We start from the raw sequence: 17,935 nt of genomic DNA on the forward strand, positions 1-17,935 counted from the left end.
TCCAACTATTATATATGTTACTAATCGTGAATTATATTATTATATATATATATTACTAATTGTAAATTGTATTATTATATAATAATCATTCGTTTTTTTCTCATAAATTATATATATTACCAATAAAAGTTTTAATTTTTAACTAACTTTATATGATTCATGTTTTTGTTATAATAATATTAATGTTTTGTATTTTATGGACAAACAATGTTTCTCACGTTACATTTTGAACTTCCAATTAATGTGAGATTTCCTTTAAAAAATTTAATTGAGCCATTACATTACATCGTGGATTATATTTTTTCTCACATTATATTACATTCTAAACCATTCAAGAACGGTTTGGTTCAGTTCCTATAGTTAAATTTGCGATTAATTGAACTGAACTGAACCATGTGTTTTTGTTTGGTTTACTCATTAAAATGCACCTAACCGAATTAAATTTTTACACTCCTAACTAGAGATTTAGAGTACGAATGAAGATCACATGTCTTAAAGCCTGTCCTTATTTCCTGGTCCTGGACCAATCAAATTTTAGCAAATAATATAAAAATGTAATTTTTTATTTTTTTTAAAAATATTTTAATTCATGTAGCAATTGGTTGGGACATGTGATATTTGTCAAGTATAAATCATATCGCAGATGAAATTAAGAAAATGAAAGAGAAAACTCAGTTAATTAGGTGTGGAAGTTGCCTATTTATCTGGCTGGAACCTAAACTCATAACTACCAAATCTAAAATAGCACAAATAATAACTACCCTCTCCCACATTCTCTGTAATTAATAATTAATTGTTTTCACCTTAAAAAAGAAAAAGAAATCCTAAAACAGAAATCTCTATAGAGAGAAATTGACCTGGTTATCTTAAGAGGAAGAAGAAGAAAGGGGGACAAAAAAAAATCACTGACCTTCTTTGTGAGAACCCTTTTCTTCTTCATCATCTTAAATTCTCTTTCTCTCTCTCTCTATAACAATATTTATTACCTCATCATAATTAACATAAAAACAATTAACAAACACAACACTCTTTCTTTCTAATAGAACAAACCCAAAAAAAAATGACTCTGTATTTTGTTTACATTCTTCTCAATACATCATCATCATCATATCATAATAATCATGCCTTCTTAAAATAACAATTGAAGAAGGAACACATTTCATTTCCAAATAATAAAATTTTATCTTCTTTCTTAAAACAAATACAACACCATGCGCTGGTTACCCACTCTTTCTAAGAGGTCCAGGAAGTCACCTCCAAGGAGATGGCAAAATGATGCCGAGGAAGACGCGACCACAGCCGCGCCTTCCCCGACATCCATTCGCTCATTTGCTTCTGTTGTGCCTCAGCCGCTTCCCTTGCCCGAGTTGTCATCATCCGCCCCAACATCAACGTTGCTTCGCCAGCAGAGAGATTGGGATTGTCGTCTTCCCTCGCCTAAGGACTTGCCTAGCCCCACGGGTGTAGCTGGCTTCCGTAGTTTAGAGGAACGTGATGCCACCGTGGTTGATGGTGCAGCCACCACTGGGTTTCGAATGAGGAGGTAATTTTGTTGTTGTTCAATTTTGTTTATGTTATACGGATTTGGATCCTCTCTGGCACCTGCTGCTCGAACCATGATCCACGTGGGGATGATGTGTATCGTGAACCTTCTTAATTACACATCATCATACACGGAGAATGGTGTATGAAAGAGTTTCAACAATTGCTGGAGAGGATCCAAATCCATATTATACATTACTTGATGTTTGTATTGTTTCTTAATCAATCCCTATATTCAATTTTGTTTTTTCTTTTCATTTTCTAGATTCCTAGTTGCATGTCCATGCAGATAGGATCATAGGATATACTATTTATGCATTGATTATTTGCACTATAAACACTTTGTTCAGATTATTGTTCAGATTACTATATTGATTTAATTGAGTATTCAACTTCTCCGTGATTTTTGTGTAATGCTGAATGGGGTAATTTTTTTTTTGGAGAAAAATCACATTCAATCAAACAAATGTTAAAAAATTAGAAGAGTTTAATTTTGATGCAGTCTTAGTATAAGTTTTTTTATACTGTTAAAGAACTAGAATCACCTCATGTGAGACTTTGAAGATGGTTAATTATAAATCGTGAATCGGTTCTGATGAACTAGTTCGTGGGACGCAGGGGTATGAGCGAATTATGTAACTATGAGTCAAACATTTTTAATGATTTGAAAATCAATGATTGATTAATAGTGTCAAAATCATTTACACTAATGGCCTTGTTTGTTTTTGTCACATACATGTTCATGGAAGGGATTTCAGTTTACTTTACTGGAATTATGTTTTCTTGCTGCATATGCTGATCACCGGAGTTTGTTATCATTTTTTTCTCCTGAATTCCTGTTACAGTGTTTTTGCTAGCCAAGAGACAAGAAGGAATATGGAGCATGCTGAAAGTAGGTCATCAAGGATGGTGCATCAAGATCACGGCGGCTCTGAAAGCGCTCGAGATAACTACTTGGTCAGCGTCCCAGCTAGGAGTGCTTCAAGTAGCCCTTTTGCCAGCCCACAGAAAACAGGAAATGGTGATTTTGTGCCATATTATTATGTGACTCCCAAAGGAAAACAATTCTGGTCTGCACCAGAGATGCCTACATCCGAAGCAGGGCAGCCACCTCCAGCCTTCTTTGATTTATTCGCATTAGGCGGTGAAACTTCCCCTCCCCATCAAAGTCCACCACAGATAAGAAGTCCGCAGCGACACCTTAGAAGCACAAGTGGACCTTCATCACCCATACATTCCATGTTATCCTTCGAGACTCCAGCAGCGCGTCGTGAAAGTAGTGTTCCTCTCAGTGTTCACCCCTTACCCTTGCCTCCCGGGGCAGCCTTACCTTCACCATCTGCTGCTGCAACCTCCTTTTCTCATGCCGCGGCCAAGTCAGAATCATTTCCGATGAAAAGCCAATGGCAAAAGGGGAAACTTATTGGGCGTGGTACATTTGGAAGTGTTTATGTTGCCACCAATAGGTATATGAAAGCTCAACAACCATTTTTTTTCTTCTCTTATCTCTCTATATATGTTCTGAAACAAATTTGGCTTCCTAACAGAGAAACTGGAGCATTATGTGCAATGAAGGAAGTAGAATTATATCCTGATGATCCAAAATCTGCCGAGTGTATAAAGCAATTAGAGCAGGTACTTGTTAGTTATTACTGTCAAACATATGCCGGATATTTAAAGAAGTTATGGTGTATATATTGTGTAAAATGTGCTATCTTTTGTGTTTGTGTTTTATGTGTTGGATGGAATTAACTCACTGAAGAAATCAGTGTTGCATGTCATTCTCAATTTCCTTGTGATAGTAATTTTCTTTGCAATCCTGGATGAGAATACAATTCCCTTTGCTTTCAATTCTCTTCTCACACATGATTGCTTGTGTCATTATAATTATATTTCTACTTAATTTTTTTGCTTCTGATATGTTTTGTCATGAAGCTTCTGCTAACAAATGCTGCCGCTATAAAGTTGCAATACTTGAATATTGAAAATATTTTCCATTTAGACTGATTAGAAGCTCAGCACAGATTAATCGGTCAATTATTTTCCAGTTAGCTTTTTACTGCGCTTTGTTCCCGTGACATACAGTTTGCAGCCACGGTTCCTAGATTTTGTTCCAATGTCCATTATACTTTATGAAGCTGCATCATATTTTTAATGCTTGGTTATATGTTTTGTATACCCCTATTGGATTATGAAGATTTGTTATGTTCTTTGTCATCTTTACCTATCCTATTTATACCTTCTTTTCAGGAAATTAAAGTACTTAGTCATCTGAAACATCCAAACATTGTGCAGTATTTTGGTAGTGAAATAGTAAGCAATCTTCTAGCTCATTATTAAGTTCACCAGATTAAAAATTATGATTTATTTCTTTAATTAATAGCCTCAAAACGTTCTAATATCTTTGGGTTGTGTGTTTGCAGGTTGAAGACCGGTTTTACATTTATCTAGAATATGTACATCCTGGTTCAATTAATAAGTACATCCGAGACCATTGTGGAGCTATGACAGAAAGTGTCATTCGGAATTTTACTCGCCATATACTTTCGGGGTTGGCTTACTTACATAGCAAAAAAACAATTCATAGGTACAGTCACATGTTTGATATGTTTCATAGCTTGAGTTCAAAAGCTATGGACAGATATATTTGCATCTACTTATTTTTGAGTAAAATACAGTTTGGATTATGTGTTTTTTTTAACCTTTTCTTGTAGGGACATCAAAGGAGCTAACTTGCTTGTCGATTCCGCCGGAGTTGTTAAGCTTGCTGATTTCGGGATGGCCAAACATGTGAGCAGCCTCCCTCTCTCTATAATATGCTTTACACTTTACTGTCTCAGTCCATGTGTTATGGTCTTACGGAGAAAATGGTTCTCTAATTTCATTGATTCTGATTATAAATATTGAAAAACTCTCAAAGAAAGAATTGGCCTAGAAACACAGGCTGAAGTGGAAGGTCTCTAACTTATTGGTTTAAAAATTCCTTGCTCATGGTTGAAATCTGCAATATTTTCACCCCTTAAACAAGATTCAGTTGTTTCTGAATAAACTCGTTGCAAATATCTGGCACTTCATCTGTTCATTTTCATTGATTGAATATATACTTATGTGTTGTTTGAAATTATGTGCTTCTTTAGGTTTGATCTGTACATTTGTTTGATTGCTTACTGACACAGAATAATTTATCTGTAAATTTTTCTCTTGATGTGATCTAATATTCCTTATACTCCGTAACTTCGGATATCTATTTCTGCAGCTAACTGGATATGAAGCTGAACTATCTTTGAGGGGAAGTCCAAATTGGATGGCTCCTGAGGTATAATTTTACTCTTCATTTTTATGTGTTGTATCATACATTCCTTACTCACTTAAATTCTCCTACAGCTTATGCAGGCTGTGATGCAAAGGGATAACAGCTCTGATCTAGCTTTTGCTATTGATATTTGGAGCTTGGGTTGTACGATCATTGAAATGTTCACCGGAAAACCTCCATGGAGCGAGTATGAAGGAGTAAGCACCTTTAGACAAATTCTCTCTTTTCAATTTATTGTTCACAGGCCACTCCAGTAAGCATAGTGTATAGATTCCTCATAGTTAATAGATCCCAAATAGTAGTTCAACAATATTATTTTAGGCTTTGATAACATTGAGAACTTCTTATAACATGCTTCTGTCACATGAGAAGCTGAAGTTTTTAATGGAAGGCAATACATCTATGTTTTACTTATTGTGTTAAGGAAAATACTTGTTCTTCCTTTCGAGAAGGGAGGATTAGGAAAATCCTATTGATTGCAATTTTCTCCCGACCCCCAGGAAATAGTATGGATCAGTTTTGTAACAAATAACAATGCATACACATGGAATTAAACAAATGCTACATTGAATTCTGTCATTTTTCTTGTTTGTGTTTCAGATAAGGTGTAGCATTGCTCATTTGCGTTTTGCTTGTGACACCTTAAAGCATCTTTATGCAACCTTTTCCGTTTTTCCTGTGGTTTCACTATAATTCACACACACTATTCAGGTCCTTCATTTCTTAACTTCCTTAAATTCTCATCTAATTGTGCAGGCTGCAGCTATGTTTAAGGTTATGAGGGATAGCCCTCCTATACCTGAAACATTGTCATGCGACGGTAAAGATTTTCTGAGGTGCTGCTTTAAAAGAAATCCAGCGGAGCGGCCAAGTGCTGCAATGTTACTCGAACATCGATTTTTGAAAAACTCACAGCAGCCAGATGTTTCATCCTCTACACAGTTGTATAATGGAACAAGCTTCATGGTAAATATAATTGTTCATCGCCTCCTTAATATTTCCGAAACCATACTGTTTGACAATAAAAATTTCTTATTTTGGCAGGATAAAACACATAGTTCTAGAGCACTATCTATAAATAAATCCGACCCCATGTCTATCCCTTGTGCGAAGATTGCAAAGGTTAAAGCTGCTGAGAGGCGAGGATTTCTCGTTCCTTCCTTGGATATCCTCCCTTCATATTGGGACCAATGATTCCATCCATTTCTAAGTCTTGTATATAGCCTTGCGCGATTTCTATTTCTTCGCCGAAATTGGGCATAGCAATGGAATGTGCTCCATCTCCTCCCTCTTTTCTTGAAGCACTTTCTACTTCAATCTACATATGGCTCACAACACTCGTACACACATGGTCCAAAACATTGTGATTTTCTGTAATTGTATCAGAAGAGAGTTTAGTATTTTCAAATGAACGCACCGAGGGTAGTTTTTGTTTATTATGCTAATGAATGAGGGCCATTGTTGTACAATAGTTTAATGGACATTCTTGTAGGTGAGTTGCATAGTTGCTGTCATAGGTTCTTTGAAAGTGAAGAGCTTATTTGGTCTGGAAGTTATGCTGAAGGAGAATCTAGCAGCAATTTGTTGTATAATATTGTACTAACTTACAGTGTTTCAGTAAGTTAGCAAGTTTTTCTAAAGTGCATATTTCCACCTGCATTTACATTAAGATCAAAGTTATGTACATATTATTATGTGATTGCAAATTGTGTGGATTAAATTACTGAGTAATTTAACTAAATCATAACAGTCAATACAAGATAGAACAAATATTCACGAGAGCAACATTGGTTGGGACTACAAGGCATTAATCTAGTTAGGTAAGGTCTCAATGTATTCTAGATAGACCAAAAAGTCAAATTTTCGATTACGTGAGAGTGAAATTTGTTCAGAAGGGTACTCATGCACTATGAAAGAGATTAGTTCCTTACATATGGTAAGGGATACCTTGATTATACCAAAAGAGTGTTCCAGTCTAAAAATTATATTAAAACCTAATCCATTGAGGTCCTATTATAGATGTACAAATTGGGTCTTAGTTCAAAAATGTTGTTGGAGATATTTGAAATATGTTATTGTGTTAGTCTCACATTGTCTAGTATTAAAATAAAGTAGAGTATCAATGTTTTATATTGGACTTAGGTCCCTTGTTATTAAGTGCACCAGATAGAAGCACCAAACAGAAACACCCCATGGACCCAAGGGCACATGGGTGTGCTAGGCCTTCTAATCCTTATTCTCTAATAATATCTTGATAGCCGCTCAACGCTCCCGGGGATGTGGACAAAATTGGCCGAACCCCGTTATCAAATTCTCTTGTTTCGTCTCTTGTATTTATTCTATGCACTTTATTTGATTGTTTGTGGCCAACGTTGTGCAATGATTTGATATGGTTGTAAGTGAATTGAGGAATCCAATCAAGAATTCAACAATTCCAAGAATAAGAAGTAGAAATTCTTTGAAGAAGAAGAACTTGAACTATCTTATTGAGTGAATCAAGAATTACAAGAAGAGTGTATTTTTAGAATGAATGTCAATGAATATTTAGTAACTTGCTTCACAAGTTACTTATACAAGTTCAACAAACAAAACTAACAAAACTAACTTTCCCTCCAAATTCTCTTCTAACTACCTAATTGAATTGCAATTCTATCCTTACAATAATGCCTCTAACATTGCCCCCTTCTTAGAAGCATTCTTGTCCTAAAGAATGAAAGTGAGGAAATTGTCTACATAGATCAAAATAAAACTCCCATATAGCATCTTTAGGTAATTGGTGCTTCCATTGAACTAAGACCTTTGTGATAGCTTTTCCCTTTCTCTTCACTATAGTTCTGTCCAAAATGGCCTCAGGTTCTCTATCCACAGTGCCCTCTGTTATGCTTGCAGGAATTGATGTTGAAACAACTGCTTGACCAATATGCTTCTTTAACTGGGAGACATGGAACATATTGTGCACTCTCGAATGATCTGGTAGTTGCAACTTGTAGGCTACATCTCCTACTTTGCATAATACTACAAAGGGTCCAAAATATTTAGGAGACAGTTTTTCATTCCTTCTTGCAGCCATTGATATCTTCCTATAGGATTGAAGTTTGACATAGACTAAGTCTCCCACCTGGAATTCCCTCTCACTCCTATGCTTATTAGTGTTAGATATCAGCGGTCTAGACACACCTAGAAGGGGGTTGAATATGTGTAGTGGTTATCAATTACCGCTTTTCGCACCAAAACCCAGTTCTAGAAAACAACCCATGTAATCGATTAACCAATGGACTTAATTGATTAACACGTAACAGAAACAAAATTACTAGATTAGCTTCTTGCATAGTTATTTGCCAACAAACAAGTAGAGATACATCAGATATTTTTATGCACAATTAACAAGGATATGACAAAGTATTAGTATGCAAAATATAAGCTTCAAACACGAATTAATACAGTTTGAATTATAAAAAGAGATTGAGAGAGAACAACTTGCACAAATGGATTTTTATCCTGGTTCTTTTGCGAGTCCACTTGCAAACTACATCCAGGCCTCCCCTTCTGATCTTGGGAGATTTCTCTTCACTATATTGAAAACTTTATATTGTCACATACACCAATTCAATTACAAGACTCTATACGCTTCTTTCTCGAATTTCAAGAACCTCTAACCTTGGTTTGACTATCCCTATCGCCTGAGAAAACATTTCTCGCGATCCAGCCCCAACCAAGATCCTCGCTCTAAATTCAAGACCTCCAAGCGTTGGTGAAGATTCACTCAATCTCAATGGTGGTAAGACACCATGAGACAAAACCCAAAGTACAAAACAGTAACAAAAACAGAGTTTTACTAAGCACTAATATACTCAAATTACAACAATGAAAACTCAAAGATTAACCCATACTCAAGTAACACAAGCCATCATGAATGTACGCGAGTTAATACACAATACATAAAATACATAATCTTTCTCAAAATCTCTAAAAAGAATGCACGAACATGCAAGAAAGAATGAATGAGATTAAGCACATGAAAACAACATGCAATACATCATGAACAAAATCAACTAAGCATGTTAATCTCTCTTTCTCACACATGCATATCTCATCTGCCTATAATGTAGTAAATCACGAAAAATATGCTCTCTAATAGTTTCTAAACAATAATATGCAATGCTACACGTTTTTACAATTTGCTAGAACTTATATAAAACAGGTTTGACTCTACAAACTGTTATTTTCAATTACACAGTTAAAACAAAAAACAGTTAAAACAGAAAACAGACACGTTAGTCGATTAACCAGCAAATAACAATATGTGATTAAATGGTAAACTACTTATATGTTATGATTGACTCCTATACATGTTTTAGCAGTTATGTTATGTCTAATATGCACATATAACATGTATGGTTAATGCATGAACATATAACAAACTAGATGATATGCCTCATGAATATGATATGACAATATTAATGATTTGTGAGACTTGCATCTAGGTTTACCTAACCTATACTCATTAACTAAAGCACACATCCCAGACTACTTAGAAATATAACTCTATTGATATCACTTAGTCTAGATATGACCAATGAGATCTAGGCATGTTGATTGTGTGAATGATATTTACAAAATATCAGAATTCACGGTTAAGCATATAAACGTTGTGAATGATTTTTTTGTGAAGATGTCCTTTGGTTTAGTGGTTGCACCTTTAGGCATTGAACTTTCGATCCTTTGCTTCGTCATTTTTGAGTTCACGTTTTTATTTAATGCATAGAAATAAAAATGAAGAGATGCATCCATTGAGATTTGAACCAAGGACACACAGTTTAGCAAGCATTATAGCTTCTGCTAGGCTATCACACATGTTTGGTTATTTATTGTACCGTTACAATACATAACCTTTTCGTTCACGCATACAGAATTCTAAAGACACTTCTTTTCCTCAAGTGATATGAACTTCTCTATAAATAGAGACACTTGAAAACATAATCAATAATCCGAATTTTCTCATCCAAGAAATCATCCTCCATTTCTCTAATTCATGAGAGAAGTGTAGGAAACATAAGTTTGTAAACTATTATTGAAAGATACACTTGTTGTGTTTGTGCAAAACATATCAAGGTTTTCCAACGTATCCTGAAGGGGATTCGCTGTTCATTCCATTTGCATCCAATATACTTAAATTGGTGGGGGCGAATCGAACCTAAAGGTTAGTGTGGTAACACACGCTTTGGAGGTTTTTACGTGCATATCCATCAACCATTTGTTTGTTCAAGTGTTGCAGCATCTTCCCAAGAATTCAAGTTTTCTCACAGATTATTGAGTCATCTTCAAGCTTTTACTAACTCCTTGTCTTCATCAAAATATAGGCAAAACATTTCTAGTGCAATCCTTGGCACTTTGCACTTTCAATCTTTCCCTTTTTGATGATGACAAACACCACATCAAATACCACATTAAATTTGATGAAATAGCTTGACGATGTTGTACATTTGCATAGCGGTTGTGAATTTCAAAGTTGAAGCACTTGCTCTCCCCCTTAGGTAAGCAATGATTATTGCGGAAGCTATTTTACAACATGCAAATACATCAAACACAACAAGCAACCTTTCTCCTTCTTTTGACATTATCAAAAAGATACAAATATTCAATTCTAGTCAAAAGTCAGAAGAGTTATATGGTTAAGACAGACTGTAATTAATCAATTAATTTTGGGCGTTTAATTAATCAACCAACTGACAAAACTGATTTATTGGCATGAAAGGCTATGCGAAGTCAAATTAAACATTGAATGATTAAGCAGTGATATAATTGAACAATAAACAACAAGCTTAATCAATCAATAGGAGTACATACACCAAATATGATCAAGGTCCATTAAACATAAATCCATACTATTTACGACATAATTAACCATTAAGCGTGAAATAAACAATTTGAAAACATTTAGGCATTACTTCCAATTGTAAAATAGCAAAGTAAAATTGAGCATAATACCAACACAAGTTTAGCAGAAGGTAAGTAGTTAGCTATTACAATCCATATGCAAAAGCAAAATAGAAAATAAGTTCTTAAAAGGAAGGCAAGGTTCAACATAAACCATAAACTAGGAAGGATAAACCTAAGGATCTAAGGTCTCCTAATTAGGCATGAGATGGAGGGTCGTTATCGTTAGGAATGAACCACCCTTGATGAGGGTGCTCAACTTGTTGAACTCAACACACAACCTCTTGCTTTGTGAATTAGCAGTTGTCTGAACGAAGTTCCTCAAGGATTGATAATAGTTATCTATGTAAGCAATCTGACGCTCATCAAAGTTCTCTAAATCAGTATGGTATGAATCTTTCAAAGACTGGAAATGAAGATCCATCCTGTTGTTAAATCGTTGTTCCATAGCATCCAAGAGAGCTTGTCCAAAGACTGGTTCTTGTGTTGCATTTCCAGAAGACTCCCCTGAGTTGTAGATTCTGCTCATGTGTTTCATCTTGATCATCCTCACCAGATGGGTCGAGGTTCACAATGTTGAAATCCTCATGGTATTTCCAAGTGTTGCCATACTTGTAGATGCCCATCTTGTGAATGAAACTTTCACTAATCAAGTGATCTTTATCAAAATACTCTATAACAATAGTCTTAGAAACATCAATATTCAGATAGTCAATGATGCGCGAGATGAAAATATTGTAGGGAAGCAACTTTGATTGCGATCTAGAGACACTGTACATGACCTTCAAGATCTCTTCAGGCCAATTAATCATCATATTTTCCTTGACGGCATACATGAACCTTAAATCATTCACAGTAGGTTGTGCATGATTTCTATTCCTCTGAATCATATGTATACAATCAGATAGTGCATGAGCCTATTCTCTACAGATAATGACCCAACTTTTTTCAATTCACCTTGAACATACAATTGAGGTTTCCTCAAACACGACTTATACACTTCAGCAACATCAAAAGGGTTCTTAACCCAATCACAATCTCCTAAACTAGCACCATTTGTCGATAATCCATCCACATTCATGAATATGTCATCACTCAGCTTAAATAATTTTCCAGTTATCATAGACCAATACTTCCCATCCTTGTATCTAAAACTAGCATAGTATTCCCTAACTAGAGCAGGGTAAATGTTACCTTTCAATTCCAAAAAGGGGACAACCCCTTGTGCTTGCAATCCATGCGGAAAATCGAAGTTTTGTTCCGCTAACCAAGTTAAGTTTGCATACGTTATGTACGTAGGCCTTCTTCCCTGAAACTTGAGCAACCGAGTCTCTTGCAAAATCAGAGAGTAATATGGGTCTTCACGGTCATGCCTCACTTGTTGATTCGAAGATGCAGATTTTGGAACACGTGGTGGACATTGAGCAGTTGTCTTAATCCTTTTTGTACGACCTCTATCCATTTGCAGCTGAAAATCGAGTCGATTTGAAGGTTTAATGAAGGATATACAGAAAACCTATCTTAGGGTTTGAAATTGGGGGTAAACGGATTTTTTTGAAAATCAATGATGGAGAAGAAAGTTTATGGAGTGGAACGGGGTTGGAGTATTCAGATTTAGGCTAGGTTAAAGCTTAGGATTGATATTGAACTTTCTCCTTTGAGATTTGAGAGAAAAGAGGATGAGGGAGGTTTTGAAAAATGCTAAGAAATGCTTCTGTTTCTATTTAACTGGTGTCGTTAATCGATTAACTACCAGACTTAATCGATTAAACCAAGTTAAAAACAAGTTTTTAATAAAATGTGCCCAGACAATCGATTAAATAAGGCCTTAATCGATTAAATAACATCATATTTATAAAATCAAGAGCATTTTGGATGTTTAAAAAACATGCCAAGATTTCTACCTTATAGAAGACAATATTGAGCAGTCACATATATACATAGAGCTTATTTATAGAATCATGGATCATATAAGGAATAACAGCATTCAATATATTTTCATTTTGAAGCATACAAGGCAAATAATCATGCAAGGCAATAACATAAACTCAATCAAGATATTTCTCATCAAGGATTCCTAGTTCTCTTCGAAGAACATAGAAGGTATCTCGTGAGAGGGGCTTGGTGAAAATATCCACTAATTCCTTAGAGGTTTCTACGAATTCTAGCACACAATCGCCATTTTGCACATGATCACGTAAAAAATGATGCTTAATATCTATATGCTTGGGTCTCGAATGCAAAACAGAATTCTTGGAAAGGTTGATGGCACTCATATTATCACACTTAATGGGGATCTTTTCTAGTTTACGCCCAAATTCCTTCAGTTGCTGCTTCATCCAAAGAATTTGAGCGCAACACACTTTTGCGATGGACAAAGTAACGCATGCTTGCTTTTTGCTGTGCCATGCCAATAAGGAAATATCTAATAGATGACAAGTCCCACTAGTTCTCTTTTGATCCAACTTACACCCAGCAAATGAGTGAACATGTTTAGGTTGTTTTGCATTTGATTGGATATGCACATAAACACTTAACAAGAAATATAAACTAAGTATTAACGAATTCTTAAGGAGACAAAATCATTTTGAATGATGAAAGTATTTCTCAATTTCTTATGTATTTGAACTACTTAGACAAATTCTTATGTTTTACTTTGATTAACTTCAAATACCAAGGTCTGAAATCCTCCTTTTAGTGTATGTCCTAAAATGGTAGAATGATGATCACTTATATTCACTAATAAACAATATTACGTCCACAAAGAGACTAGGTTGTCACACCCTAATCTTGGCTACTCTAGTATTGAAGTAGTAATGAATATAAGATCTTAAGAAAAGCATGCTTAAATTGGCAAATAAACAAAGTAGTACAACTACTTCTCAGTTTATTTGTTAAGTGTTTGAGACAAGTAATTTTTCATGACTTGAAATCGGTTTTTAGGTGATCAATCTAAAAAGAGCATTAAGAACTTCTCAAACAAATAAAATTAACCAAAACACCAACTTGAATTATTAAAATTCAAATTTAGAATAAAAGAAGAAGAAGAAATACATAATCAACCTTCAAATGAAATTGTTAGGAGCATGAGCCATCCATCCAAGGATTGGATGCTTTAAGTTCCAAATGAGATTACAAAATGAATTTTTTCATCTCATTTGCCTTCTCATTTGTCCTCTTGAATTATAAACAAAAAACTATAAAAGTTAATTACAAAAAGCTCCTATGAACCGAGCTTTCAAGCTAAGAAATAAGAAGAGAGAATTGTGGGAAGATCCTCAAGGGAATAGATTATATCATTTGTGAAGGAAATGCCTTCCTATTTATAGAGTTCCCTGCCACCGCTGAGCTGCTTGTTTGCAACACTCAACAACTGACTAAAACCTTCAGCATGGGTTTGGTCACCTCCTTAAGCTTGATTCACCAAGGCTAGTTGTGAGCTATGAGACCAGCTACGGTGAGCTACTCCTGAAAAGCCTATGGTGGACTACTTGAAGTGAGGTCACGCATGACTTCATGGTTTCTTGATGGCTAAGTTAACTCTGGGTGCACATTGCTGAGCACACATGTGGCACCGCTAAGCTGCCTGCTTGAGCATCTTTAACCGTGCTGACTGAGACGTGGCTTGGTGCTTGCTGACCTGGTCAGATGTCTAGTTCACCGCTGAGCTGCCTGCTTGAGCAGCTTGGGCGTGTGTCAGGCTTGTGTCTGACCGTGCCAAGAATACATGCTTTTGTTTATAAAAAATGTGTAACAATTTATTTAAGTAAATATTTTTGTAACCAAAAAGTGTTTTTTGCACACAAGTTCAAAATTGGAACTTTTTAGAGGGTAAGTGTTTCATTCAATTTTTCAATCATTTGTTTGTAGTAATTTGAACTTGTTCTTTGTCCCACCTATTCTCTTAAATTGCATAAATAATCAAAGACCACTAAGGTTTTTATTTTGGTTGTAATGAGGCTTGGTTTGGATAATGGTTTTTCTAAATATTCAATGCTAAGTTAAAAAGAGAGCATTTTTGAAAATTTTCTCAATGAAGCACTTTACCCTTCTTTTCTCCATTAATTCTTTTACCAACATCTTTAACTTTTGAACCTTGGCTTCTATTTTTCTCAATCTCTTTTGGTTTTCTTTTTCATTTTGTAAAGAGATTGAGTTTTTTTCTTGCTTTCTTGTTAAGAAGCAAAATCCACCAATTTTCTCCCCAACTTAATTCTTTCAAACTATTCTTTAAAATTTAATGATCTCTTTAGAACATTGTTTTTTCAAATTCGGTTTCATGGGGTATTTTGAAAAATTATTTCACTTGTTTGGCTCAAAGGGGCTTATCAAAGGATGATCCTAATTGGAGTTGGACTTTTTGGCCTTTCGTTCAACTAATATAGGAACATGCCTTGATCATTTCTTATCATTTTTATGCAATTAAGAGATTTAAAGACTCAAACAAGTTTAATCAGAAAAATCAAATGTTGATTCTCACTTTGATTCTCATGTGTGTTTGTCTCACTCCCTCACTTGGTTTGGTTTTACACTTTTTTGATTTAAAAGATATTTGCGAAGATCTTGTTACACAAAATTGAATTTTCAATTTGCAAAAATTTCATGTTATGATATTATATGATGTTTTCACAAAAGTTTAGCATATATCTCATTTTGCTCACTCAAAGCTTAATTCAAAGTATGCTTCGCATTTTCTAATCATGTGATCATGTTTCAAGAATTTTGTTTAGCCATTTTGATTTTGATTTTGGTTTTGAATTTTTTTGAGTTTTTGAACAAACAAATTTACTTTTTACATATTTACACAATCTAAACAAGAAATTTTTAAATTACGTCAAGTTCTTGTCCCCCCTTTTTAAATGAAGGCTTGTCCTCAAGCCTTAAATTTTTTTGGGACTTACTTGATGTGATTTAAAAATTGCTTTGTTTTCAAAATAAAAATGCTAACAAAGATCATAACATAGATTAAAGCATAATAGCAAATGACATAAAGTTCAAAAAGAAATGCAATATAAAAATTGAAATTTAGGGAAAGAGCAAACCTGAAAAAGCTTTTCTATTCTTCATCATCTTCCTTCTCTTCTTCTTCACTTGTATCTTGCGACCTTCCTTCGGGCCATTTGGTTTTTGCCACAAATTCTTCATAAGATCCTCCCTTGAAATTGTACTTATTACCAAAAATGATATGCAAACTCTTATAAATGCCCTTAATCCCACGGTAGCATGCATTTTGTTGCAAGTTTTTGATTTGTTGTTCCCTCATTATGGCATCTACTTTAGAACTCATGGTCCTTCCGTAGCTAATTGGTTGCTTTGGGCCTAAGTCACCATACTTCTTGCTAAGCTCGGTTTGAGCTTGTGAGATAGTTTTTTCTTTGCAATAGTTGGTGACATAGACAACATTGATTGCAGATTTGAGGGCCATCAATTCATTGTAGGGTCCGGGCACATTTTGAAATTTACATAAGTCAGTAATAAAAGATGGAAGAATAATGGAAGGGATACCTTTGTTAATGCAATCCCAAATAGCATCGGAGATTACTACAACAATGTCTATGGAGTCTTCATCATAGATGGAGCTAATGAGTTTTGCTTTAGGAAGAGGAAGATCTGAGACATGTGATGAAGGCCAAATGTTGGAAAGTATGAAACTTGCCCAATTTTGGGTTTTTTGAGTCATGCAAAACTTGAAAATGGGCCCATACAGGTTGAGCTCCAAATCTTCCAAGCCTAAGCTCTTCTGGACATACTCTTCTTCGTGACTTTCTTCTTCACCCATGTAGGATGCATTAAGCTTTATTTGAAAATTACATAAGTCATGCTCCTCACTTGATGGATTCCATGGGTTCCCCAAGTACTCATTGATCATGTACTTGTTGTAGGAAACTTGGGTCCCATTCACCCAAGTGTAACGATTGCCCATTGTGTCACTTGAAGTGATTGAGTTGGCAAAAAATTGCTTTACAACATCGAAAAAAAACATTTTCTTTGGTTGAGCAATATTTTGCCAACCATACCTTTTTATCACAAAAAGAAAACCTCCAAAGTCATCCTCACTCAAGTTGATGACTTTTTCTAAAGTGATGGCATTCTTGAGTGTGATTTCCTTGAATTTTTATTTAGCATCTTTGGAGACAAATTTGGAGTTCTTGTCTTCCCTTGCAACTTCCTTTCCTCTCCTTGATGATCTCATAAATTCCTAAGAGAAGTCCATATTGTGCAAAAAACTCCAAAAAAGTTAGGAAATAAAGACATAAAATGTGCATGAGCATATAGATATTTTATGGATCAAGCCTCTTATACATTTTCTTGAAGAAAATTAAGTAAACAAAAATGAAGATTTATAAAATAAAAAATGTCTAAGAAGGAGAATACTTACATGATGAAGGTAAAAGAAAACTTTCAGAACTTGAGAGAAAATTTTTGTTTGATGTGATTTTGCAAAATGCTTTGGTGCTTTGTAATTCAAGAAAGGGTGTCTATATAGGGGTGGGAAGTCTCTAGTCAAGGGTCTTTGGTCAATGATTCTTGGTCAAAGATCAAGAAAAAAAAAATCCCCTTTTGAGGGATTTTTGGTTCCAAGGCACATGGCCTGGCAGACAGGCGCTGAGCACCTGGTCCCCCACGCTGGGCGGTGGGTTAGTGGCCAGGGCTTGACCGAGTTATGAGCCTTGACCGATAAGTGTTAACGGAAAAAGCTTCAGAAAAATGGTCTCCTCCTCAAATTTAGAGATGCCAGCAATCCCTACCAGCTCAGAATTTTGTGAGGTGGTTGTACGGATCTTCATGATCTAGACCAGCGAAAGGATTGGCATACCTAAGTTGTACCAACCCAGTTTTCATCTCTGGTGGCCTTTGAGTGTTTGAGGGTCTTCCTATTTTGATCATATTTCTGGGGGTAAAACTGACAAATCCACCAATGTTATTTTGATTTTCTGCCCTTGACTCATGATTCTTTGCCATTTCTGTTATTTCTTCTTAGATGATAGATTTTGCTTGACAAGCCCTTTTTTGTGCTTTTTTCTTCTATTTGAGTGTTTTCTCTATTTCGGGATCAAGAGAAAATTCAATTTGTTTGTTCCTGTTCATGCACAAGAAAGATTTTTTGTGTCTATTTTCCAAGAAAAGTTAGTAGACAAATAA

At 35.1% G+C, this 17,935-nt stretch overlaps 1 protein-coding gene across 1 annotated transcript; it reads left to right on the forward strand.

Annotated features, from left to right (window-relative positions):
• Positions 1-939: 939 nt before the first annotated feature.
• Positions 940-6,554, forward strand: LOC109340143 (mitogen-activated protein kinase kinase kinase YODA). Its single transcript, XM_019577725.1, has 10 exons — positions 940-1,543; positions 2,388-3,008; positions 3,090-3,177; positions 3,793-3,855; positions 3,966-4,129; positions 4,257-4,332; positions 4,799-4,858; positions 4,927-5,052; positions 5,612-5,821; positions 5,900-6,554. The coding sequence occupies exons 1-10, from the start codon at positions 1,212-1,214 to the stop codon at positions 6,047-6,049; spliced, it is 1,890 nt and encodes a 629-aa protein (XP_019433270.1). The 5' UTR covers positions 940-1,211; the 3' UTR covers positions 6,050-6,554.
• The last annotated feature ends 11,381 nt before the right edge of the window (positions 6,555-17,935 follow it).

Source organism: Lupinus angustifolius, unplaced genomic scaffold (genome assembly GCF_001865875.1).
Source record: "Lupinus angustifolius cultivar Tanjil unplaced genomic scaffold, LupAngTanjil_v1.0 Scaffold_144_57, whole genome shotgun sequence".
Taxonomy (NCBI): domain Eukaryota; kingdom Viridiplantae; phylum Streptophyta; class Magnoliopsida; order Fabales; family Fabaceae; genus Lupinus; species Lupinus angustifolius.